This window comes from Dendrobates tinctorius, unplaced genomic scaffold (assembly GCF_039654945.1).
Source record: "Dendrobates tinctorius isolate UK_male_01 unplaced genomic scaffold, ASM3965494v1 ptg000117l, whole genome shotgun sequence".
Taxonomy (NCBI): domain Eukaryota; kingdom Metazoa; phylum Chordata; class Amphibia; order Anura; family Dendrobatidae; genus Dendrobates; species Dendrobates tinctorius.
Window position 1 is genome coordinate 11,364,286 of NW_027361785.1, and position 27,042 is coordinate 11,391,327.

General features: G+C 42.8%; 1 protein-coding gene across 2 annotated transcripts in view; it reads left to right on the plus strand.

The window, feature by feature from the left end:
- The window catches only part of LOC141101438 (lysozyme g-like), a 117,409-nt gene that overhangs the window by 77,269 nt on the left and 13,098 nt on the right, over positions 1 to 27,042 (plus strand). For both annotated transcript variants that reach the window (XM_073590533.1, XM_073590532.1), the window contains exons 2-4: positions 3,629 to 3,654; positions 6,409 to 6,489; positions 22,729 to 22,928. In XM_073590533.1, the coding sequence (XP_073446634.1) occupies positions 3,648 to 3,654; positions 6,409 to 6,489; positions 22,729 to 22,928 (288 nt within the window). In that variant the 5' untranslated portion in view covers positions 3,629 to 3,647. The remainder of the gene's footprint in view (positions 1 to 3,628; positions 3,655 to 6,408; positions 6,490 to 22,728; positions 22,929 to 27,042) is intronic.

The window sequence follows — 27,042 nt, forward strand, 5'->3', positions numbered from 1 at the left end:
ATGTTGATGTTTTTTCTGAGACTGAATATTCTTCCCCTGCATAGGTCATATGTTTGTGCTATCAAATTTATCCCAGGGGCCAAATTGCCTGAATCTTGTCTGTTTAACCTTTCTCTTCCTGAAAGAGATGCCTTGAAAGACTACATTCAAAAGAGTCATATAAGGCTTTCCATCTCACCAGTTGCAGTGGGTTTTTTCTTTGTTAATAAAAAAGATGGAGGTTTACGTCCTTGTTTAGTTTTTAGAGAGATTAATACAATTAATCTATGTAATCCATGCCCATTATCTCTTATTCCTGATCTGTTTAATCAACTAGTGGGGGTGGGTGGGCATGTACCGTATATACTCGTGTATAAGCCGACCAGTGTATAAGCCGACCCCCCTAATTTTGCCACAAAAAACTGGTAAAACTTATTGACTCGCGTATAAGCCTAGGGTTAAATGGTGGTCCAAGAAGATGCTCCATAGATAAAACCCCCCCATACGCTGCTGCACAAGGGTTAATGCTGGCCCAAGAAGATGCTCCATAAATACCCCCCATATGCTGCTGCACAAGGGTTAATTCTGCCCCATAAATACCCCCCATATGCTGCTCCACAAGGGTTAATGCTGCCCCATAAATACCCCCCATATGCTGCTCCACAAGGGTTAATGCTGCCCCATAAATACCCCCCATATGCTGCCCCATAAGATGCTCCATAAATACCCCTTATTTGCTGCTGCTGCTGCAATAAAAAAAAATGACATACTCACCTCTCCATCGCTGGGGGCCAGGTGCCAGTGTCCTGAGCCCCTGGCAGTGGCGATATTCACCTGTCCCCATTCCAAGCCGTGCACTGCTGGGTCTCCCGGATCTCTGCATTGACAGCAGAGGGCGCGCACTGACTACGTCATTGCACCCTCTGCTGTCACAGCAGGAGGACCCAGAGACACAGCGGTGCACGGCTTGGAACGGGGACAGGTGAATATCACTCTGTCCCCGTCATACTCACCCCTCCTAGCCGCAAGGTCTTCTCTGCAGCAGCAGCCCCTGCTTCTCCCTCTGTAGTCTGCTTCCTGCATTCAGCTGGTCACGTGGTACAGCTCATTAAATATGCGCATATTTATGAGTTTAATGAGCGGTACCACGTGACCGCTGAATGCAGGAAGCAGACGGCAGAGGGAGACGCAGGGGCTGCAGAGAAGTGCCAGGAGAGGTGAGTATGGTCTCTGACCCCCCGCTCCCCCTCCCCCGCCCACCCCCCCGGTATATGACTCGCGCATAAGCCAAGAGGGGGACTTTCAGCCCCAAAAAATGGGCTGAAAATCTCGGCTTATACACGAGTATATACGGTAGTTTTCTAAACTGGATCCGAAAAGGGCATATAACCTTATATGTGTTTGACAAGGTGATGAGTGGAAGGCTGCCTTCAGTACACCTGAGGGTCACTTGTGATGTGATGATGCCATTCGGTTTAACCAATGCTCCAGCAGTGTTTCAGAGCTTATAAATTATATTTTTTCTTCTTTTGTGGCTAGTTTTGTAGTGATAGATTTGGATGATATCTTGATTTACTCAAGTTTTCGTGAGGACCATCAGGAGTATGTTCGACAGGTGCTTCAGATTCTCTGTGACAATCATTTGTTTACCAAGCTATAGAAGTGTCAATTTGAGGTGCAGAAGATTCAGTTTTTGGGTCATTTGGTTTCTGCTAAAGGTTTTCAGATTGATCCCTTTAAGGTACTGCCCTTGATTAGGTACAACCAACTTATCTTAAAGCGAATCTGTCATCAGGATTTTGCTAACTAAACTACAGGCATTGTCAGGTTGGCGATGTTACACAGAATAAAACAATACCTAGGTTGAGGAATTCCATCTTGTAGTTCTTGTTTAATCTGTGTTAGAAGTTTTCAGTTAATGAGATGCTCGTGCTCTGGGGCGGAACTGTGGGCGACTCTTTTTTTCGTGCTCTGGACACATTGTCATCATCATTGGCTAAATAACATGTCACTGAACCTTCAGTGACTTGCCTGCTGTTTTAAATCCTGCTCTTGCGCATTTAATAATGTGTTCTTTGAAAAAAAGAAGTAGCTCCAGCAAAATGGCACAAGCAGCGCATGCGCAGTAGCATCGCTTGTCGATAGATGCTACTGCACATAACGCCGCTGCCATTTTGCTGGAGCCAACTTTTTTTTGCTCAAACAAGGCCTGGGTGGATTTTCTTCCTCTGGCTGAGTTCACTCTCAATAATTGCCCCTCTACTGCTACCGGTACCTCACCTTTTCTTGTTGTGTAGGCTTTCATCCACTTTTTGAAAATCTTTCTGGTTTGCACTTTGACGGCATTTCAGGCAGCATAGGTTCAAGTTGTCATCGTCTAGTCTGTGGTTAGTGCTATCTCAGCTCATGTAGGAACCACTAAAGACTGCAAGGTCAGGATCTCTAGCCTGTACAGGTAGCGGCAGGGTCTTTGCCGTTTTTTTGAGTGTGATACCTATTTCACCATGTGAGTTGCTACACTATCATAACAAAAAAAAATAAAAATGAAAATAAAATTAAAGAAACAAGAAATTAAAACTAAAAAGGGAAAAAAAGAAATTACCTTAATTACGCGAGTACCCCCCTGAAATAATAAATATAAAATCATGTAAAACCCCCGGACCAGCTTCATTCATACTATTATACACAACCCCAAACTACATTCACACCTTCCTATATACAATATTATATACACTATATAAAATATAAAACATTACACTAACCCAAATATTATACATGACACCAAAAAACAACAAATACCCACTGGCCCCACCGCCTTACCTCACAGCCTCCTGCTTACACCACCACATTCACATTACAACAATCCTAATTACAAACAAAATGGACAAAAAATGAACATTTTTTTTTTTTTTTTTTAATGTTTTGTAGGTCAAGAACTTTCCTAAATATTGTTTCCATTTCTGGTTTATTTTTTTGTGTTTTGTGTCTGATTTTGTCATCTTGTTTTCTAATTGGAGTTTTGTTCTTATGTTTTGTTCTGTTGTGTTTTATTTTGTAATGTCATGTGAAGTGTTTTATAATAATAAAAAAGACCTACACTATCATAACAAAAAGAAAGTGTCAGCCTATTAAGAGACAGTGGCTTGTATGTAAACTGCAAGATTTTAGGATTATTTTTGTTTCTTCTGTAATTGTTCTGACTTGAAACATAAACGGATCAATTTTTCAGCAAAATGAATGCTGAAGAAAGGAAACCCAAAAAGCAAAGGCTGAGTTGCATTTTTTTCTTTGTCAATCCACCAGACTTGGATTTTTTTTCCACATTTTCCAATGCATTGTATGGTAAAATGAAAGTTGTCATTCAAAACTACGTACAACTTTCCTCACAATAAAACAAGCTGTCATAGGACTATCGGTGGAAAAATAGAAAGTTGTTGCTCTTGAAAAGGGGTGAGAAAATCACAAACATGCAAAACAACTGATTACCCATTCAAGAAAGGGTTAAAGTGCTATAAAATATGACTAAAGATATTGGCCAAGTTATAGATTTACTTTTGGCCGAATAGTCAACACTGTAAATGATTTAGTAGAAAATTTGCCTGTTTATTATGGTCATGTCATACAAAAATAATGTTTGTTCTTCTTTTAGGTCCACAGTTAAAACAACAATGGCGTGTAAGTATCAATAGCAACATATGTCCTTTGTGATGTGAAGGGAGAGCTCCTATAAGAGTTGCAGCTATAGTGTTAATTACAATGCCAATAATAGTGCTAGTTTCAAGTGTTTTATACAGGATGTTATCAACAGATCCTCCATGTCAGTGGAATGACAATGACTACCCCCGTGATTGTCCGCAACTTACAATATGTGCAGATATGTGAAGCAGCCAGGAGTCACTTCCATGGAGCCTTGTTCATGAGCTTGGTTATCAGCACAGGAAATAGGACAGTACAGCATTACAGGGATTGTCCAATTCGTAACTTGGCCTGTATAAATATCTATTTTTAATCCCTAACCACTTTTGTAGTTTTCTTTACTTGAAAATTCCTTACTGTAATCCCTATACAGCTTTGTTTGTTTCCTTTTTTACTTCTTGTGATGTTTCATTTTAGGGCAGTTTCAAAAGGGTCATCATAATGAGGATCAAAATAGGAGAGAGGAGGGGGCGCTCCTGGTGTGATACCCGGTGGTCAAATAGAGTCGGTTAGGAACAAAGTACACTAACCTGCCTTGGTTATGCTGCCGGCATAACCACGTTTGCAGGGCCTGCGGTGCTTATCGTGCACCATTCGTCATCCTGGCTTTCAGGTTCCAAGGTTAGCCGGTCACAAAGGGCGTCATGTGATGCTGATGTCACCACAGGTCCTCCGTCTATCAGGATGGTTGGAAGCCTGCTGGGTCTGTGCTGCACCAAAGCCGCTCACCCAGAAGGGTGTAAAATACAAGGAAAGAGAAGTACGGCTGATTAGGGCGCTCAGAGCAAGACAGACACTTGTTTTGGATGGAAAAGAAACTTCTTTACTTGGTCATTATGTCCCCACAAAGCTTTTCGGTGGTGAATCCGCCTTCATCAGGTATTCACCTGAAGGAGGGACAGAAGGCAGGTGAGTGCCAGCAGTGCCACCCCCATGATTCTTTTCAGGGTGGTGACAGAAGCTGTAGGGCGGTGCTGCTTTCACTCACCCTGCTTCTTTTAGCACCCCTTGATGATATCTCGTTTCAGTGAAAGAGGTGGTGGGGACAGAAGCTGTCTAGCGGCGGGTCGGTGGTGACAAGCTGGGTTGCCAACTCGACTTTTTATTTTTTTGGACAGTTTCTAAAAAAAAAAAATCATTGGCAGGCAATATTTTTTATAGACACATTGAAAAAATATCATAAATCATTATGATTAGTGATTCATGTCTACAGCCCATCAGCTGCTTTCACTGTATTTTGACTGTCATCATCATTTTAATCAGAATAACTTTCTTGGATTCCCCCCAAAAAATCACCAAAACCTTAATTTTTTTTTACGGACAGGACAAAAAATGCACTATTTTTACGGACTACAGTAGATATAAGACTTGGCTAGATTTTATTAGATAACAGCAATCCAGAAATTTGAAGATGTTTCAGTCTATACAGAAGACCTTCATCAGTTTATGCCCAGGAGAATATTTACCCCAGTTTGAAGTCAAAAGGGATACTGATAAAGGTCTACTGTATAGACCAAAATGTCTTCAAATTTCTGGATTGCTGTTATTTCATAAAATCTAACTTCTTCATGATATCTGAGTGTGAAGTCTAATATCTACTGTGTTATGGGACAGGATCCTACTTGATCCCCTACTGGCCAAAAGTGCCGTGCTCTTCCTTATCGTTGACTATTTTTATGGACTGTCCTAGAATTTCTAGACAGTTGGCAACCTTGGTGACAAGTCTGGTGGTGGTTAGAAGCAGCAATCACCTCTCTCCACCTCCATCCCCGCAATTGATTCAGGACGTCATCAGGCGACGGCGGAGAAGGAAGCTAATGTAAGTAACCGTAGCACCGCACCCTGATGATGTCGTGTTCTAGGTGGGATGATAGAAGCTGTGGAGAAGTGACTACAGGGCCATCCGTCCCATTTGAGACTTTTCTCAAGCCAGACGTAACAGGAAGTAAAGTAAGAAGCTGTATATGGAGAATGGTAGGAAATTTTATAATAAAGCTAATTATAAAAGTGGTTTGATACTCAGTGCATTTTATACTACAAAGAACAACCAAGTATAATCCAAAAAATATATAAATGTTTATTCAAAATATTTTTTTCCTTAAAAATGTTTTTTAATACATCACATCAAATAACAGAGGCACCTCCTGATGAAGTGAGACATGAAACGTGCGTTGGGATGAATTTGGCAGCCACTGGTCTGATGTAAGTTTTAGTTCACAAATGTTTTTATACATGAGATTAATTATGGCCCATAATGCCTGGTTCACGGTGTAGGGCACATTATTTCCTGGGCACATTTACTCAGTTTCTTGCATATTTATTTAGGCAATACACTTTTTTGCACATGCATTGAAATTTGTCTTATTTATATTTATGCACCCGTTATTAATTAGACACATTTGGCAAGGTTTTTTTTGCATACATATTGAAATTATACACTTTTATGATATATGCATTTTTTTCAGTGGCCTCTGTTATTTGATGTGATGTATTAAAAAACATTTTTAAGGAAAAAAATATTTTGAATAAACATTTATATATTTTTGGATTATACTTGGTTGTTCTTTGTGGTATTAATTATTAGTAAAGTTCTCTATCCAACTTTATTTGTTTGTGGACATTTTTGTAATCAGTGCATTTTATGTATCAGACCCCCTTAAATCACAAGCAGAAGGATGTAGCTATTACAATTGGTAAGTGACTTGACGAATTTTAATGTTGATTTCTTCACAGCTAAATATGGTAATCTTGACAACATTTCTACTACTGGTGCCTCGGTTACAACTGGCAGACAGGATGGAGAAAACATTGCTGGTAAGTGATTCATGTGCTACACTAAGTAATTTTAAGAGAATAATCTATTAAAATGGGGTAAGTGTTCTCTATTATCTCACAAAATATTGACTAACAAATATATGAAAATCATGTTCTCTTTCTGGTCCTGGTAGATGTTATTAAGGGTGGGATGATGCATATTTGACGGGAAAGCAAAATGTACATATTTGGCATAAATGTCGTTAAGATAGTATTTATGGCTGGAATCGGCTCACCTCCCTGTTAACAATACATAACTGTAATAAACAGCATAAGTACCATTACTTGGTAAAGGGCCAAAACGCGCATAGTAGTGCAACACCGATGATCTTCTGCATAAAAGGGAACCCACATATTGGAGTTAGCAGGGGTGAACCTATCCTCTCTGCTGCCTGAGGCGAACAGCAAAATGATGCCCCCCGCACACAAAGTATTTTCATATCTATCCTGTAAAACTGAGTACAATAGTGGATATTTTGATTTAGATAAATAGAAAAAAAAGGTGTCCAGACACAAGGATGTCAGCGCCATAACACACACACACAAGAACAACACAGAAGTATCCAGAACAAGGGTCATTAATGGCAATGGTAGGCCTGTCACAGGGCTGGACTGGGACAAAAAAGCAGCCCTGCCACATAAATCCCACCAGCCCACAAACTATAAGGCCGGGGTCACACTAGCGAGGAATACGGACGAGTGAGAGGCGTTAAAAGCACGCATTACACACGGACAAATGATTCTCTATGGGTTTGCTCCCAACAGCCGTATATTTCTCGGGCGTATTCTACGGTCCGTGCCAATCGCAGCATGCTGCGATTGTTAGCGTACTACGCCCGTAATACGCCAATGCAAGTCTATGGGTGTGCAAAAGGAGGCGCATGTCGCCAGATGTTTCATGACTTTGGTGATCGGCCACGTGAGAAGCAGCAGAAACTGAGTAAGTACAAGGCCCAAAAATGCTTTAAATTACCTCACAAACAAAAATGATTACAGATTCTGCCCCCCTCCACTTCCTGTCCTTCTCCTTTTTGCCTCATGAGGCGGGTAGATTTTGATGTGACACATAGTTTCACACTGCCATAATTTTGCCCAGGCCACAAGCTCCTCTTCCTCTTAGCCAACCAAGTTATTAAGTGTAGTTACTTGATGCATAAACTATTCTGAGCCTGTGTATGTGGCCTGGATGGGCCAATTAGATATGCCAGCCTGGCTAGAAAGCACACCCCAGAAGGCCACATGCCTAGACTACTGGTAACAAATGTGACCGATCAAATATGTGAAATTGAGAATATTTCCTCTCACATGGCAGTGGAAGATGTGATGAAACGCTGGTGAAGCATCCGGGACCAATACCGCCGGGATCGTCAGCAGCGGTCCAGGAGTGGGGATGCGGGCTATGTGAAACGCAAATATGTGTATTATGACCGCCTCTCCTTCCTCGCCCCAATTTTGGATCTGAGACCATAAGTACATACCTCACACCACATTACACCGATACTTTACAGGGCCAAAAATATTGATGTATTTTTGCCTCTGTTCTATTTCATAACAGAACTCAATCCAACCTTACGGATCGAGGAACGGGCTTAGAGACAGAGCCCATAATTGATCCTGTAGGGGATGAGGTGGCTGGCCCATCTTCTCCCCCTACAAGAAGCATGGGTGAAGATGAGTCATCACAGGAGAACCCATTGGCTGCCCAACAAACCACACCACCAGGACCGTCTGCTGCTGCCCCATCACCCATCCTGGAGGAGCAGGGCAACTTGAGCAGCAGCCCGACTGCCCAGATCCGGGGCTACCCACAGGCTGCTGTTACATCCCGGCGAGGCCGAAGAAGGCGCCAGGTCGCTGTGCAAGATAGCAGGACCAATGTGGACACAGGGGTTCTAAATTATTTATCTTGAGTCACTACAGATGATGGGGAGGAGGCCTACTCACATAGCCTGGCCCTTTATCTCCGTGCCCTTTCCCGTGAGGTCAGGCTCCGTATTCGGGGATGTTTTCAGATCCTGCTTGATGCAAGCACCCCCAAATACCCCATATGAGCTTTTCGAATATCTGGAGAGTTGGCAGCTTTCCCCCAGAGATCTAATGCGCATGACACCAACCACACAGATGCTTGCTCAAGCAGGGTCTGAACATCCTCAAATACGTGGGCCTACACCTCACCCCCTTCCTCCCCCTACCCAACCTTACCAACAGCAGCAACCGATTTCTGGCTCTAGCTAACCCCACCAATATGGCCACTTTTTCCCACCCAGTGTTGGAGGCTGGTCCCAACCTGGTTGGGGACGACATGGCTATATTGGTGGGTATGAGACACGGGCCTACCCACCCCAACAAGATGCCCCTCAGCAGTATTACTATGGCCACTACCCCCAACAAGCACAGGAGGAAGGTCAGTACCAACACCATGGGCAACAGTATGCACCCACACAGGGCGATGTTGCTCAAAGTAGTCAGCAGCAACCACAGGCTGCTCCTCCGCCTTCTCCTTCCCCAACATTCCACAATTTATAAGTGGCTAAACCCATACTGTACATGAGTGTTCTTAAGCGGTCTGATGGGAGGAGATGTCCAGTGTGTTTGAACTGGTGCTCAAAATCCCAATCCAAAGTAAAAAAGAGGTTTTCTCCATCATCAAAATGAGCTAAAACAGATAATACTAACATTTCTTATGACGGTTTTCAAATCATATGATTAAGACACCATGACAGGCAAGGCTACCTTATGCGTTTCTGAGACATATTACATGTCTGTAAAAAAGACAACATTTCACGGCGCTATTCTGGCAAAGTCAAAGGATCAAAATAGACTACTCACTTGATAATGCCTAGAAAAGGCGTGCTGTCCATATTCACTTAGTAAAATTTAGGCCAGCTAACTATATTCCAAAATCAAGGCAAACAGCCTCAAGAACATCACGCGCTCTCTATGTATTATCAAGTCAGTCTTCTAATTTGATCCTTTGACTTTCCCAGTATAGTGCGGTGAAATATTGTGTTTATTACAGACATGTAATATGTGTCAGAAACGCGTAAGGTAGCCTTGCCTGTCATGGTGGCTTATTAATATGATTAGAAAACCTTCATAATAAATGTTAGTATTATCTTTTGTAGCTCATTTTGATGATGGATAACTCCTCTTTTTTACTTTGGATTACAAATGTGTAATGTTGCAATATTGTTATTGCAATATGTATGTTGTTGGATATGTTTGTAATTTTGTTTTAACAACAATGTTGAAATATGCCAAAAGACCAATTTGGGCCATTGCCCAAGTTTTTCATAGGGCAAGAATATGTTTGCCTTACAAAACAAAAAAAACAAAAAAAAGGCAAAAGTAAAAATTTGGCAACTACACTTTACGTCTCTGTCTTAATTGTCCAAACCCCTATCAAAATACGCTTACCAAATCAAGTCAACAGTCATGGATTCAGAAGGGGTAGAAATATATATATTTTGACACACATCAAACCAACATTGCCAACATAGATACAGCATGCTCTTGCCAAGAAGGTTCCCCCTGAGGTGCCATAAAGTCATTAGTGAAAATATCACGCACTTTGAGGCCAGAGATCGGTCTACGTTGATGGTTGATAGGTGGTCTCACCCTACGCACATTGTCCGGCCTACGCACAACACCAACAGAGGAGGAACAATCATGTATCCTGGTGAAGTTATGAAGAACCACACAGGCTTTCACTACTTCATTAACATTTTGTTCACTCAGCTGAATGGCAGACTGGAGTACCCGCCATTTGGCACAAAGAATGCAAAAGGAACACTCCACCAGTCGCCGAGCACGTGATAGGCGCAAGTTAAATATCCTGCGCCTGTGGTGAAGGTTGCGCCGGGGATATGGCCTCATGACATTGCGTGTTAACTGAAAGGCCTCATCTGGTAGCTGGCGTGGTGGTGGTAGATCCAACTGGTTGGTGCGCAGCTGCCGAGCCATAATGGAAGTATTTAAGACTCTAGAGTCTCCCGTCCTTCCATAGGCCCCAATGTCAACAATTATAAACTTGTATTGAGGGTCGGCCACAGCCAACAATACAACAGAAAAGTATTGTTTCTAGTTGAAGAATTGGGAGCCAGAGTTCGGCGGCTTACGCACCCGGATATGTTTGCCATCAAGGGCCCCAATACAATTTGGAAACTGGCATTCTTCCTGAAAGTCCCTTGATATCCTCAACCAGTCTTCCATCCTGGGCTTGGGCATGACGACTTGATATAGTCTTGTCCATATTTCACTACATGTTGACCTGACTATGCCAGATATGGTTGATCTTCCAATCAGAAACTCATGGTGGAGGGCAGCATATGACAGGCCAGTGGCCAGGAAGCTGAAGAACAACAGAAAAGGATGATTGTCAAATGCACACATTTACAAAACAAACAGGTCCATACATACCAAACTTGGTAAGATTTCAGAGCAAATAACACACACATCTTGCTTTGCACAATGAGTAAGTGATATTCAGTACATATTCCACATAACATTCGGGTCTGTAAGTTGAAACATATGTGGACTAAGATGAGGGCCTAAAACTTACTACAAGAAGGCAAAAATTCAAACTTTGGCCAACACATTATGAACATAGAGAATATGGTTGTGTAGTACATACCGTATTGTGAGTAGAAGTCGCTCCTCTGCAGATATAGCTTTGCGTATCCTTGTGTCCTGAAAGGTTATCCCAGGGCGCACTGTCTCCAAGAGTCGATCAAATGTTGCAAGGCTCATGCGACAGTATTGGTAGAATTTGACAGGATGCTCCCTCAGAGAAGAATAGAGGTGGTGAAAATTAACTCTTGTGAGTCGTTGCCTCAAAAGTGGATGTACCCACATGCGTCTCCTCCTCCGTGGATCCACTATCACTGGGTATGGTTGGCGAAAGCGGCGTGACAAAAGCCAGTTGAAGAGAACCTGCTCAGTTGTGTTGAAAGTCAGACTGTTTGCCATGTTGCACATACAACACCAACACACCTAGTGAAGGCAAGATGACAAATGGACAGAATGGAGGCTACCACCTGTTCCTGCGCCAATAAATAGAGTGCAGGCTAATGATTTAAATAGTTAGCAGGCCTCAAAACCGTTAAATGTCCATTTTGCAAGGCTGCGAGAAAATCTTAGCATACGGATTCCATACGGATGCCATACGGATTCCATACGGATGCTTACATGCGCAAAATACGCAACCGCACCTTGCTTACGGATGACATACGGAGCACTATTTAGGGGTCATTCATCCGTATTACGCCTGTAAACTACGGACCGTATTTTGCGTCGGTTAGTGTGACCCCAGCCTAACACTCATCAGCCCTGATCAGTGAATTTTTGCTATACTTTGTCGTCCCCTCATCACTCTCATAAAGGAGTTATTTGAAGAGCCACATGTGAATGGCACCACACTGCGTATGATTAACCACAGCTCCAATTACATGGTGCTCTTCAAAGCTATGTTTCCAAGGATCATGGGGGTCCCAGCGGTCTGATCCACAACAAACAGAAAGTCATCCCCTATCCCCACATAATGCTCCATACAGTATTATGGGCCCCATATATTACCGCATACAGTATAATGGGCCCCATATATTACTTCATACAGTATAATGGGCCCCAAATATTATTTCATACAGCATAATGGGCCCCATATATTACATCATACAGTATAATGGGCCCCATATATTACTTCATACAGTATAATGGGCACCATATATTACTTCATACAGTATAATGGGCCCCATATATTACTTCATACAGTATAATGGGCCCCAAATATTATTTCATACAGCATATTGGACCCCATATATTACTTCATACATTATAATGGGCCCCATATATTACTTCATACAGTATGATGGGCCCCATATATTACTTCATACAGTATAATGGGCACCATATATTACTTCATACAGTATACTCACATATTACTTCATACAGTATAATGGGCACCATATATTACTTCATACAGCATAATGGGCACCATACATTACTTCATACAGTATAATGGGCACCATAAATTACTTCATACAGTATAATAGGCACCATATATTACTTCATACAGTATAATGGGCCCCATATATTATTTCATACAGTATAATGGGCACCATATATTACTTCATACAGTATAATGGGCCCCACATATTACTTCATACAGTATAATGGGCACCATATATTACTTCATACAGCATAATGGGAACCATATATTACTTCATACAGTATAATGGGCACCATAAATTACTTCATATAGTATAATGGGCACCATATATTACTTCATACAGTATAATGGGCCCCATATATTACTTCATACAGTATAATGGGCCCCAAATATTATTTCATACAGCATATTGGACCCCATATATTACTTCATACAGTATAATGGGCACCATATATTACTTCATACAGTATAATGGGCCCCACATATTACTTCATACAGTATAATGGGCACCATATATTACTTCATACAGTATAATGGGCCCCACATATTACTTCATACAGTATAATGGGCACCATATATTACTTCATACAGCATAATGGGCACCATAAATTACTTCATACAGTATAATGGGCCCCATATAATTCTTCTCCCCAAACCCCACTGCTCTGGTCTCCTCAGTGTATTCTGATCCTCGGCACTGCTTGGCACAGGGACATAATTAACTTTACGTATGTAATTGTCCACTTGGACTGATAATAATAGTGATTTGTTTGTACCCTGTTGTCTGGGGCTGGCCCACTTTATGAGGGTGCTTAGGGCATATGATTATACACCAATAAAAAGTATGAGAGGCTCAATGTGACCAGTGCCACCTAGTTTCCTACCCCTCTTATTCTACTGGTACTGTGGGCACACTGACTGATACTGAGGAAAAGAAAGAAAGAACAGAGAGAAAAAAGAAAACAGAGAGAGAAAGAAAGAGGTGAAAGAAAGAAAGAAGAAAGAGAAAGAAAGAGGGGAAAGAAAGAACAGAGAAAGAAAGAAGGAAAGAAACAGAGAGAGAGAAAGAAAGAACAGAGAGAGAGAAAGAAAAAAAGAAAGATTAGAGATATAAAGAAACAGAGAGAGAAAGAAAGATTCTACAAAAGATACTATAGCACTCCCACTGTAATGCCCACCTGAGCCTCCCGATGCAGGGCATATCATGATCTGCTCACATGGCCGACATCTCTGAGTCCAAGGCGATCCTGCTGTCCGTGCTGTTGGAGGAGGACACGGTGATGGACCTGAAGCATTCCCTAAAGTGCCTCCATGGTTCTGTCACAATCTCCTCCCGAAATTACCTCATTTTCGGTCAGTTTCTAGCACGTCACTTCTGGTGGAACGTCACGTGCGAATTTTAAAGTGCTCCTCAGGGCTCCGCCGTGTACTCCTGTGTCTGCGGGAAAAGTAAACTCCCAGCCGGGGCAGTGGGGCAGAATCTCTCTCAAAATCGGGACTGTCCCGCTGGGAGGTATGAATGCTCCCCACCATACACCTTGTACACGTATGGCTCCGCACACATCATACACACACGGTTTCGCTTTTTATGCCTCGTACACCTCGCACACACACGGCTCCACTCAGTACACACATGGCTCCACTCCGTAAACCTTGTACATATGCGGCTCTGCTCCGTACACCTTGTACACACGTGGCCACGCTCTGTAAACCTTGTACACAAATGGCTCCACTCTGTAAACCTTGTACAGACTCAGTTCCGCTCCGTACACGGCGCACACACGTGGCTCTGCTTCATACACACGGCTCCGTACACCTCACACATGTGACTCTGCTCCATACACCTCGTACACATGCGGCTCTGCTCCATACACCTCGTACACGTGCATGTTATGATTGGGTCACCGAGGAGAAAAGCATGACCAAGCTAAGCCACAGAAAACCAGAGAGGTTGGTAACTAAGCGGATTGCATACCCCTGATCCTATCCACACAACTAGCAGTAGCCGTGTATTGTACCTACGATGATTCTAGATGCCTCGACACAGCCGGAGAACTAAATAAGCCTAAAGCAAGAAAGGGGAAATCTAAACTGCCCCAGAGCAGACCCCAAAGGAATAGATAGCCCCCAAGCATATATTGTCGGTGAGACAAGATGAAAGCACAAACGCAGGTAGGAAAATAGGCTGAGCAAACTATGGGGCCCAAACTAACTAGACAGGACAGGAAAGGAAAGACACTGTCTGCAATCACGCAAAAAACCATGCAAAAAATGCCCAACACGTCTGATAGAAAAAAACACTGAAGTCACTAGACTTCACCCACTATATCAGCACTCTGGTATATTCTGAAAGCAGAGCAAAGAGAGGCCAATCTAATACGGGACAAAAAAAACTGGCACAAACAGTAACATAAGGATGCAAATTCAGCACAAACCAAATCAAATGTGAACAATAGCAAAAGAACCCTTAGCTTGAGCATGCAGGGACTGAGCTGGAAACTAAGACCTCAGGAGGCAGGAAAAATCACCAGCAGGGACAGAGGGAGTCGGCTGTCTTAAATCCAATCAGAAACTCCAGATGTCCAATCGTCCTCCTCATTATCAGGTGGCAGACCTCTGTTAATTAGATCAGCTCCATTACCTCCTGAAACCACCAGAGGGAGCCCGGAAAGAGAACTCGTGACCCCTCTGTCAATACAACCAGCTCCACTACCTTCACTAGTAACCAGAGGTAGGCCAGAAAGTGAATTCACAACAGTACCCCCCCTTGAGGAGGGGTCACCGAACCCTCATCCACGCTGCCAGGCCGATCAGGATTGGCCCGGTGAAAAGCACGAACCAATCTATCGGCATGAATGTCAGAAGCAGAGACCCAAGAATTATCCTCCGGGCCATAACCCTTCCATTTGACCAAGTACCGTAGTCTCTGTCTAGCCAAACGAGAATCCAATATTTTCTCTACCTCATATTCCACATTGCCTTAAACCAATACAGGGTCAGGAGGTGCCGCCATAGGAACTACTGGCTCCACAAACCTCTTCAACAGAGATTTATGAAACACGTTATGGATCTTAAACGTAACTGGAAGCGCCAATCGAAAAGAAATAGGATTAAGAATCTCCAAAATCTTATAAGGTCCAATGAATCTTGACTTGAACTTTGGAGATGCAACCTTCATAGGAATATTCTTTGACGACAACCAAACCATATCACCCACTTTAAACCGGGGACCAATGGTCCTATGCCGGTTGGAAAACCGTTGGGTTTTTTCCTGAGAGAGGGACAACTTATCCACCACTTGGTCCCAAATCTGCTGCATTCTCTCTACCACAGTGTCCACACTTGGGCAGGTCGAAGACTCCACTTGCCCTGAAGAGAATCGAGGACGAAACCCAAAGTTACAGAAAAAGGGCGACATCAAAGTGGCAGAACTAGCTCTATTGTTTAGCGCGAATTCGGCCAAGGGCAAAAATGAGACCCAGTCATCCTGATCAGCAGATATAAAACATCTCAAATAGGACTCCAAAGTCTGATTTGTTCTCTCAGTCTGCCCATTGGTCTGAGGATGAAACGCAGAGGAGAAAGATAACTGAATTCCCAGATTGGAACAAAAAGTTCTCCAAAATCTGGAAACAAACTGGACTCCTCTGTCCGACACAATGTTCTCAGAAATCCCATGCAACCGAACCACCTGTTGTAAAAACAAGGGCACCAACTCTGAAGAAGATGGCAACTTCGGGAGTGGTACAAGATGGATCATCTTAGAAAATCTATCACAAATCACCCAGATAACAGTCATTCTCTGAGAGACAGGAAGATCAGAAATAAAATCCATTGAGATATGGGTCCATGGCCTCTTGGGCACCGGCAAGGGCATCAGCAACCCACTAGAACGAGAACAGGGTTTAGACCAAGAAGAAATCCCACAGGACTGCACAAAATTCCTGACGTCACGAGATAAGGCAGGCCACCAAAAAGACCGACTTACCAAATCTCTGGTACCAAAAATACCTGGATGACCAGCCAACGTGGAGCAATGAATTTCAGACATTACTCTCTTCCTCCACTGGTCAGGAACATACAATTTTCCCATAGGGCAACGCTCAGGTTTGTCCTCCTGAAATTCCTCCAGGGCACGTCTCAAATCGGGCGAGATGGCGGAAAGAACTACCCCCTCACCTAGAATGGCAGTAGGCTCGGTCACAATAAGAGAATCCGCAAAGAAACTCCTAGAAAGGGCGTCCGCCTTAACATTCTTAGAAAGAAGAAAAGAGACCACAAAATTAAAACGCGTGAAAAACAAGGCCCACCTAGCCTGTCTAGGATTCAAGTGTTTGGCTGATTCAAGATAAATCAAATTCTTGTGGTCGGTGAGGACCACAACTTGATGTCTAGCTCCCTCCAACCAATGTCTCCACTCTTCAAATGCCCATTTCATGGCCAACAATTCCCCATTCCCCACGTCATAGTTTCGTTCAGATGGGGAGAATTTTCGAGAAAAGAAGGCACAGGGATTCATTTTAGAAGTCACCGGATCTTTTTGGGACAAAACAGCTCCTGCACCAATCTCCGAAGCATCTACCTCCACCTGAAATGGAAGTGAGAGATCAGGTTGCCGTAGAACCGGAGCAGAAGTGAATCTCCGCTTAAGCTCCTTAAATGCCGAGACTACCTCTGGAGACCAATTCACCACATTAGCGCCCTTTTTGTTCAGATCAGTCAGTGGTTTGACAATACCAGAAAAATGACCTATAAATTTACAATAGAAATTAGCAAAACCCAAAAACTTCTGGAGAGCCTTCAAAGAAGTGGGCTGAACCCAATCATAAATGGCCTGTACCTTGGCCGGGTCCATTTCAATAGCCGACGGAGACAAAATAAATCCCAAAAATGAAATCCTCTGTACACCAAAGAGGCATTTCGATCCCTTAACATACAGGGAATTTTCCCTCAAAATCTGGAACACAGTCCGGACATGTTCAACATGAGAATCCCAATCACTGGAAAAGATCAAAATATCATCCAGATAAATGATCAAAAACTTATCCACAAAGTCCCGGAAAATATTGTTCATAAATGAATGGAAGATAGAAGGGGCATTAGTGAGCCCAAAAGGCATCACCAGGTACTCAAAATGTCCATCTGGAGTATTAAACTCCATCTTCCATTCATCCCCGTGCTTGATGCGAATAAGATTATACGCCCCCCTGAGGTCAAGCTTGCTAAACCAGCAGGCACTTTTAACTCTGAAAAATAAATCAGAAATCAGGGGTAACGGGTACTGATATTTAACAGTGATTTTGTTAAGGGAACAATAGTCAATACAAGGCCTTAATGAACCAACTTTCTTGGTCACAAAGAAAACCCAGCACCTAAGGATGAAGAGGATGGTCTAATATGACCCTTCTCCAACGACTTCTTGATATAAGATCGCACAGCATCATGTTCGGGTACCGATAAGTTGAAAAGCCGACCCTTGGGAAATTTACACCCAGGCATTAACTCAATTGCACAGTCATAACTCCTATGAGGAGGCAAAGACGCAGACTTACTCTCACTAAATACATCAGAAAAATCAGCCAAATAATCAGGAATATCATGAGACTGGGGAGAGGTGGAGAAAACAGGAGTGTCATTAAGAACACACTGACAACCCCAACTCACCACAGACACAGATTTCCAATCCAAAACAGGATTATGAGTTTGCAACCAGGGAAAACCCAGAACAATAGTATCATGCAAATTGTGCAGCACCAAAAGTTTACAATTTTCTTGGTGGTCCGGGGCGACCAGCATTATCACCTGGGTCCAAAACTGGGGTTTATTCTCCGCCAAAGGAGTAGCATCAATACCCCTCAAAGGGATAGGAGTCTGCAGGGGTATCATAGGAAAACTGCAACATTTAGCAAAGTCCAAATCCAAATCCATCAGATTCAAAGCTGCTCCTGAATCCACAAAAGCCTTAGCGGAAAATATAGATAAGGAGCAGATCAGAGTAATTGCCAAAAGGAACTTATGTTGTCCACTGCCCACAGCAACTGTGTGCGCAAAATGTTTCTCTCGTTTAGGGCAGACAGAAATAGTATGAGAGGCGTCTCCACAGAATAAACACAGCTTATTACGCCTTCTAAACTCCAGACGTTGCGCCCTAGACAAAACCCTATCACATTGCATGTGTTCAGACGTTTGTTCAAAAGGCAGCAACGCATCTCGTGTAGTTTTACGTTCACGTAAATGCCGATCAACTTGAATGGCTAATGACCTGACTCAAATAATTTCAACCCCCAAACTAAATTCGTGCCCCAAACTTAAGCTGCACTTACACTGAGATTATTGTGAAACATTCAGTTCACAATAATATTGCAGTGTGAACAGGCTGACAGTCACCCGATGAATGATCAAAAAACTTGTTTCTTTGGTGAAATGATCTGTTGTGCTGCACAAAAGATCATCATTTTCAGAAGCATATTACCCTGTTAAAAGAGAATCTGTGCTAACAAGAACAATGGCATCCTATGATCCCTGAAGGATCTATTACATCATCGAATGATTATCGTTAAGCGCGGTCTGCCTATGTTTATAGGCTATTAACCTTTTCCCGACCTTGGACGCACCCAGTACGTCATGGATGGGAAGTGCTACCCGACCTTGGATGTACTGGTTATGTCCAGGCAACGATCGCTGCCAGGTGATCAGTTGATAACACAGCTGACATCTGGCATTCACTGCCAGGAGCAGTGCCACACCGCTCCAGGCAGTTTCACCCCCTAAATGCTGTGATTGATATCGATCGCAGCATTTAGAAAATAGGCATAGGGAGGGAGCCACTTCTGCCCTCCGATCAGCGCCCTCGCAACGTCATTGCTGGTGTTCGATCTTTGCCATGGTGACCTGATTTTATCATGACGACATCGGGATCATCAGGTTTAGTAAGTTAGTTAGGTGATGCGCAGTGCCAGATCTAACTAACTTATGCATTGCAATAGTTTATAACAGCGATAAGAGCTGTAAAAGTGAAAGTCCCATAGTGGGACAAAGTAAAAAAGCAAAAAAAAAAAATTGTAAAAATAATTTTAAAAAATCAGAAAATAATTTAAAAAAATAAAAATATTTTGTACCGATAATGTAAAAAAACAAGAAAAAAAGTACACTTGTTTGGTATCACAGCGTCAATAACAACTTGCCCCATAAAACTGTCCCACTAGTTAACCCCTTCAGTGAATACTGTAAAAAAAAAAGTACAGCTGAACAAAAAGTGGAATAAAATGCAATCAAAAGGACGAATGTAAATAAAAATGGTATCGCGGAAAATATCATGTTGTCCCACAAAAACTAACCATCATACATCTCCATCAGTGCAAAAATAAAAAGTTATACCTCTCACAGTAAAGCGATGCAAAAATAATATTTTTTTCTATAAAATAGTTTTTATAGTGTAAAAGCGCAAAAACATTAAAAAAATATAAATTTGGTATCACTGTAATTGTACTGACCCAAAGAATAAAGCTGTCTTATCAATTTTACCACACGATAAATGGCATAAAAGAAAAATTCCTGAAATCCTAGTTTTTGTTCAAAAAGTCCTCACATGGCTCTATTGAACTAAATATAGAAAAATTACAGCTCTCAAAAAATGGTGATACAAAATCTAATTTTTGTAACAAAAAGCATCTTTTAGTGTGTGACACCAGCCAAACATAGAAAAACTATATAAATCTGGTATCGCTGTAAGCGCACCAACCAGAAGAATAAAGTCGTCTAAAGACTTATGCCGCACAAGGAACAGCATACAAAAATAAATAAAACCAATTCTTCACCTGCTGTTGATTTGTTCATTCTGCGCTTACACCATATAGATCTCTGAAATACGTAATTCAGATGTAACCCTGGGGGAAGATTCCTATAATGAGGCAGATGGAGGTGCTGTGGACGCCATCTGGCCTATGATCCGGATGTGTCCATCTTTTTAGGCGTGCACAAAGACGCGGTCCCGCCACAGTTTTGCTTTACTTTCAGTGCTGTCATCATACCTCGGTTACGACATGCTTTTTATAATCACGTTCTGCAAATCTATGGTTTAAGGGTGTGAGAATAAGCGGACCAGTGAACCCTGATGTCAACACGCTTGTCACACATACTATGTTACTCAAACTAAGCCCAAATTTTAAATACTATAAGACCCACTAGCTGAATTGGATAACAGTCCCTTTTCCAAAGCTGGAATTAGCACGTCACCCTTCCACTTTCTGCAGGTGATATTTTTTCAATACATAGGGCCTAATTCATGAAGGGTTTTATTCCAGAAAACTGTCATAAAAATCTTTGAAATTTTTGCACAACGTGAGGCTGCGCAAAAAGATGCTGCGACTTTCGTCATTTTCACTCCATTTTCCCCCAGCTCTGGCAAATTCATGACTGGAATAGGATGTGTGCGGTTCACACAGAGACACTTTCTATTTGTGTCCATCGTCTGACTAATTAAGAAGCATGCACCTCTTAATGAATTGGTCACATTGCACTCCACTCTTTCCTGTGAAAAATGCTGGTCTTGATGAATCGGGCTGATATTGGTTCTTGCACATAGAGGTTTTTGGAAATGTTCACACAATTAGCTGCAAATTTGCTGCAGATATTTTTGCAAACTATATTACCATGCAAGTAAATAGGTTTTAAAAACCTCATTTACACACTGGATTAATTAAAAACTTGTTTTAGCCCTTGCTGCAGATTTCCAAATGGACAACATGTTCTGCTCTGCTACAGAAACATAACAAAATTCAGTATTGATCTGAGATTAAGTCAGTGTGAAAGTCTGCTTCAAAACGTACATGCATATGCTGTAGATTTTTATTAGGGATTTTGTTGCAGATCCACAACCTATTCGTCCTGTGTGGACATAGTCTTTGTGAATGGTAACTATGGAGCCAGTTGCTTTCCACCTCTAGCTATTTGTTTTCTCTTTCCCTTACAGCCCATATGTCAATCTCTGGCCTTCGGGCGAAATCTGGCCCACAAGCTGAGTATATTTGGCTCTCAACTCTCTTTGACCTGTCTACTCCGTGTGCTATCCCCCTTGTCTGCTGTCTCTCCTTCCTGTGCTCTCCCCTCATGTGCTGTCCTGTTTGAGCTGTCTCCCCCTGTGCTCTGTCTCTCTCACCCCTTTGCGCTTTCTCTCTCTCTCTCTCTCCCCATCTGCTGTCTTCTCCTCTCATGTCTTCTCTTCTTTGACCTGTGTACCCCATGTGCTCTCCTCCTTGTTTGCGCTCTCTCTCCACCACTAACAGTGTGTGTGATGCGTACGGCGTATACAGTGTGTGTGTGGTGCATACGGCATATACAGTGTGTGTTTGTTTGTGTGGTACGTACAGCGTATACAGTGTGTGTGGGTGGTGCAACGGAGTTCCGCTGGTGGTACCGCGCAAGAGGCTGGTACCACCTGCAGTTTCTATATTGAGACACCCATCACTTGGGTGTCCCAATATGGCAGTCGAAGAACTTCTGCCACTTGGAATTCTGGGATCCCGACACATCTGAACGGAACAGGATGTGAAGATATTACAAGGTAAGTATATATTAGATGGAGCACTATATGGGGCCTTTGTACTGTATGGAAGGCAATGCAGGGCCCCGCTATACTGTATGGGTATGTTGGTCCCACTATACTGTATAGAGCACTTTTTGTGGCCATTACACTGTATATAGGGCTGTGTGGAGATTACAGTTGAAGAATCATACAGTGATGGGGTCACCATTCTTTGTCGGGGGTATTGAGCTGGATACAGTAGGGTCATCATACCGTGAGTGTGGAAAGTACTATGGAGAAATTCACTGTGTGGGTATCATACTGTGTTTGGAGGCACTTTTGTTGTCGTCATAATTTATTTTCTATATTCAAGGTTTTTCGTCCCTTTGACATAACATTTTTAAATTTGATATTACATATTTATATTAGGCCATTGGGTTTTTTACTACTCTTACATAACATTATAATATTCCAATATTTTATTCTAAGATCTATTAACTAAAATATACTTTGTTCGTGGGGCAACAACTTTAAGAATGTTTCCATATGATAAATTTAATTGCTGTATTTGATGAGAAGGAAATGCTTCCTCAATTGTAGACATTTTTTTTTAAATATCAAGATTGGCCAGTGTCTTTGTCCAAGCTTTTAATTCTGTCCCTCTGTGTATTTGAGTATGACATGCCTGCGTTAGAGGCAACATTTGGAAGCTTTATAATAATGTATATAAACATACAGAACTGAACTTTCTCTTCTGATAATTTTCAAGGTGTTGGTGCTTCAGAGAAGCTAGCGAGAACAGATCTGGGCAGAATGAAGAAATACAAGGAGACAATACAGTTAGTGTCTGCGGAAACTGGAATAGATGGTGCTATTATTGCTGGAATTATATCTCGTGAATCACGTGCTGGGAACATTCTAGATTCAAGGAAATATGGTGACCATGGTAATGCATTTGGCCTAATGCAGGTAATTATTCAGATTGGCAAAGGAAACATAAATAAAGATAATCCAAAGTAAGCAGCAACCTACTAATTCTGATAAGGTCATAATTATTGATCTCATTCAAGAGAGAACCAGTGGGGGTTGGGATGGGGAGAGGGCAGGATAAGCTGGTGGTTCATGTTCATTGGGTACTGGCTGCCAAGGATTTGACAGCAATTCATGGCCAAAGTATTTAGATTCATATCTATGGTTGCAAATTTAGAGGAGACTTAATAGCTGTCTACAAATATGTGAAGGGATGTCAGTTTAGAGAGATCATTCTTATTCTCATTTGCACATGGAAACAGGAGAAGCAATGGAATGAAACAGAAAGGGAGAAGATACAGATTAGATATTAGAAAAAAAAAACTTTTTGACAGTGAATGTGAACCATGAGTGGAACTGGCTGACAAGAGCCGTGGCGAGTTCTCCTTTAATGGAAGTCTTCAAACAGAGGCTGGACAGACATCTGTCAGAGATGGTTTAGTGAATCCTGCATTGAGCAGGGGGTTGGATACAATGACCCTGTAGGTCCCTTTCAGCTCTAACATTCTATGATTCTAAGGCTGTGTGCACACGATGCAGATTTGCAGCGGTTCCGCAGAGGATTTTACCGCGCAGAAACGTTGCATTTCTGCATTGTGATGTACAGTAGCCTTAAAATCAATGTAAAAAAAAAAACGCTGTGCAGACGCTGCGGATTTTTCCGAGGTACAAAATCCGCAGCATGTTACTTCTTTTGTGCGGATTTCCATCTCCCCTGTCACCAAATCCGCAGGGGGAAAACCGCAATGGAAAACCGCACAAAAACCGCATGAAAACCGCATCAAAAATGGAAGAAATTCGCAGGAAAAATGCAGGTCATTTGACCTGCGGATTTCTTCCATTCTGCGCGGAAAAATCCGCAGGGCCAAAAAGTACGTCTGCACTCAGCCTAAGTACTGCAGAACAGAAGTTGTAAAAAAGTGTAACTAATAAATCTGGATTTTTTTTCTATTTTTGTCACATTAGTGCTTTACATTTACATTCTTAGTGTAAAAAAACTAAATCTAATATATAAAGCTCAAAGTGTGTGTATGTATGTATGTGTGTATGTGTGTGTGTGTGTATGTCCGGGATAGGCATCTGCACCGTCGCAGCTACAGCCACAAAATTTGGCACAGTCACACGTCTGGACCCCGAGAGCGTCCTAAGCTATGTTGTGAGGCGAAATTTTAACCCCGCGCGTTCCAATTTACCAAACAATTTTTTCCCTATCTACATAATGGGGAAAAAGTGTGTGCGCGTCAAGCCCCGCGCCTTATTATGATGTCATAATGCCCCTATCTACATAATGGGGAAGCAGTGTGTGCGTATCAAGCCCCGCCCCTCATTAAGATGCCATAATGGTTGCCATGGCGACGCTGATGTCATCATAGGTTGCAAGCCCCGCCGCTCATTATGATGTCATAATGGTTGACTATGGGATGGAGGATGTGTGATGGGTATATGGGCACTGGACTATGGGATGGAGGATATGTATGACAGGTATATGGGCACGGGACTATGGGATGGAGGATGTGTGATGGGTATATGGGCACTGGACTATGGGATGGAGGATATGTATGACGGGTATATGGGCAGTGGGCACGGGACTATGGGATGGAGGATGTGTGATGGGTATATGGGCACTGGACGATGGGATGGAGGATATGTATGACGGGTATATGGGCACGGGACTATGGGATGGCGGATATGTATGATGGGTATATGGGCACAGGACTATGGAATGGAGGATATGTATGATGGGTATAAGGGCATGGGACTATGAGATGAAGGATGTGTGATGGGTATATGGGCACTGGACTATGGGATGGCGAATATGTATGATGGGTATATGGGCATGGGACTATGGGATGGAGGATGTGTGATAGGTATATGGGCATGGGACTATGGGATGGAGGATGTGTGATGGGTATATGGGCACTCGACCATGGGATGGAGGATATGTATGATGGGTATATGGGCACGGGCCTATGGGATGGAGGATGTGTGATGGGTAAATGGGCACGGGCCTATGGGATGGAGGATATGTATGATGGGTATATGGGCACGGGACTATGGGATGGAGGATAATTATAATTTGTTATAACTAACCACAGTTAGTTACTATGCCCGGGCAGCGCCGGGCTCTTCAGCTAGTCTCATATAAGCCCTTAACGACCGCCGATACACCTTTTAACAGCAGCAGTTAAGGGTACTTAAACCACAGCACCGTTAATTAACAGCGCTGAGGAAAAAGTGTATAGCACCCTCCAGAGGCAGAATATCTCCGGGGTCTTGGCTGCCGGGGGTAGCCGAGACCCCAGAGAACATGATTCGGGTCGGTTTTAACCGACCCCGGTGTTGCGATCGCCATGATTAACTGCAATTTCCCATTTAATTTCTCTCTATGATGTGATATCGCACATCAGGGGAGAGAGAAATAGGGTCCCCGATCCCCCCGGTACCTCCCGGTGTCCCTGGGCCCTCCTGCTTACCCCCATGGCCTCCAGAAGAGACACAGATTAGATATTAGAAAAAACTTTTTGACAGTTAGAGTGATCAATGAGTGGAACAGGCTGCCACGAGAAGTGGTGAGTTCTCCTTCAATGGAAGTCTTCAAACAGAGGCTGGACAGACATCTGACTGGGATGATTTAGCGAATCCTGCTCTGAGCAGGGGGTTGGACCAGATGGCCCAGGAGGTCCCTTCCAACTCTACGATTCTATGATTCTATGATTCTATGATTCCAGCGTCTTCTTCCAGGAAGAAAATGGCAGGAAGAAAACGGCACCCGGCAACAATAGATTTTTACTATCGGTTCATTTTGGTCACTGTGATAGAAACTATCAACGTGATCAAAAAATAGTAAATCAACCCCCCCTTTATCACCACCTTAGTTAGGGAAAAATAATAAAATAAGAAAAATGTATTTATATTTTCCCAATAGGTTTACAGTTGGGCTAAAGTTAGGGTTAGGGCTAAAGTTAGGGTTAGAGTTGGGATTACGAGTTGGGATTAGGGTTAGGGTTGGGATTAGCGATAGGGTTGGGATTAAGGTTAGGGGTGTGTTATGGTTAGATTTGTAGTTAGGGTTATGGTTAGGATTAAGGTTAGGGGTGTGTTGGGGTTAGGGTTGTGGTTAGGGTTAGGGTTGGGATTAGGGTTAGGGGTGTGTTGGGGTTAGGGTTGGAGTTAGAATTGGGGGGTTTCCACTGTTTAGGCACATCAGGAGCTCTCCAAACACGACATGGCGCCCGATCTCAATTCCAGCCAATTCTGTGTTGAAAAAGTAAAACGGTGCTGCTTCCCTTCCGAACTCTGCCGTGCCCTCAAACGGTGGTTTACCCCCACATATGAGGTATCGGCGTACTTGGGGGGTGGGTCTAATTTCACCTGTTACCACTGGGAAAATAAAAATTTTGGGGCAAAAAGATCATTTTTGTGGAAAAAATATGATTTTTTATTTTCACGGCTCTATGTTGTAAACTCCTGTGAAGCACTTGGGGGTTCAAAGTGCTCACCACACATCTAGATAAGCTCCTTCGGGGGTCTATTTTCCAAAATGTGGTCACTTGTGGGGGGTTTCCACTGTTTAGACACATCAGGGGCTCTGCAAACACAACATGACGCCTGCAGACCATTCCATCAAAGTCTGCATTCCAAATCAGCGCTCCATCCCTTCCGCGCTCTGCCGTGCGCCCAAACAGTGGTTCCCCCCCCACATATGGGGTATCAGCGTACTCAGGACAAATTGGACAACAACTTTTGGGGTCCAATTTCTCCAGTTACCCTTGAGAAAATAAAGAATTGGGTGCTAAAATATCATTTTTGTGGAAAAAAATGATTATTTATTTTCACGGCTCTACATTATAAACTTTAGTGAAACACTTGGGAGTTCAAACTGCTCACCGCGCCCATATACCCGTCATACATATCCTCCATCCCATAGTCCAGTGCCCATATACCCATCACACATCCTCCATCCCATAGTCAACCATTATGACATTATAATGAGCGGCGGGGCTTGCAACCTATGATGACATCAGCGCCGCCATGGCAACCATTATGACATCAT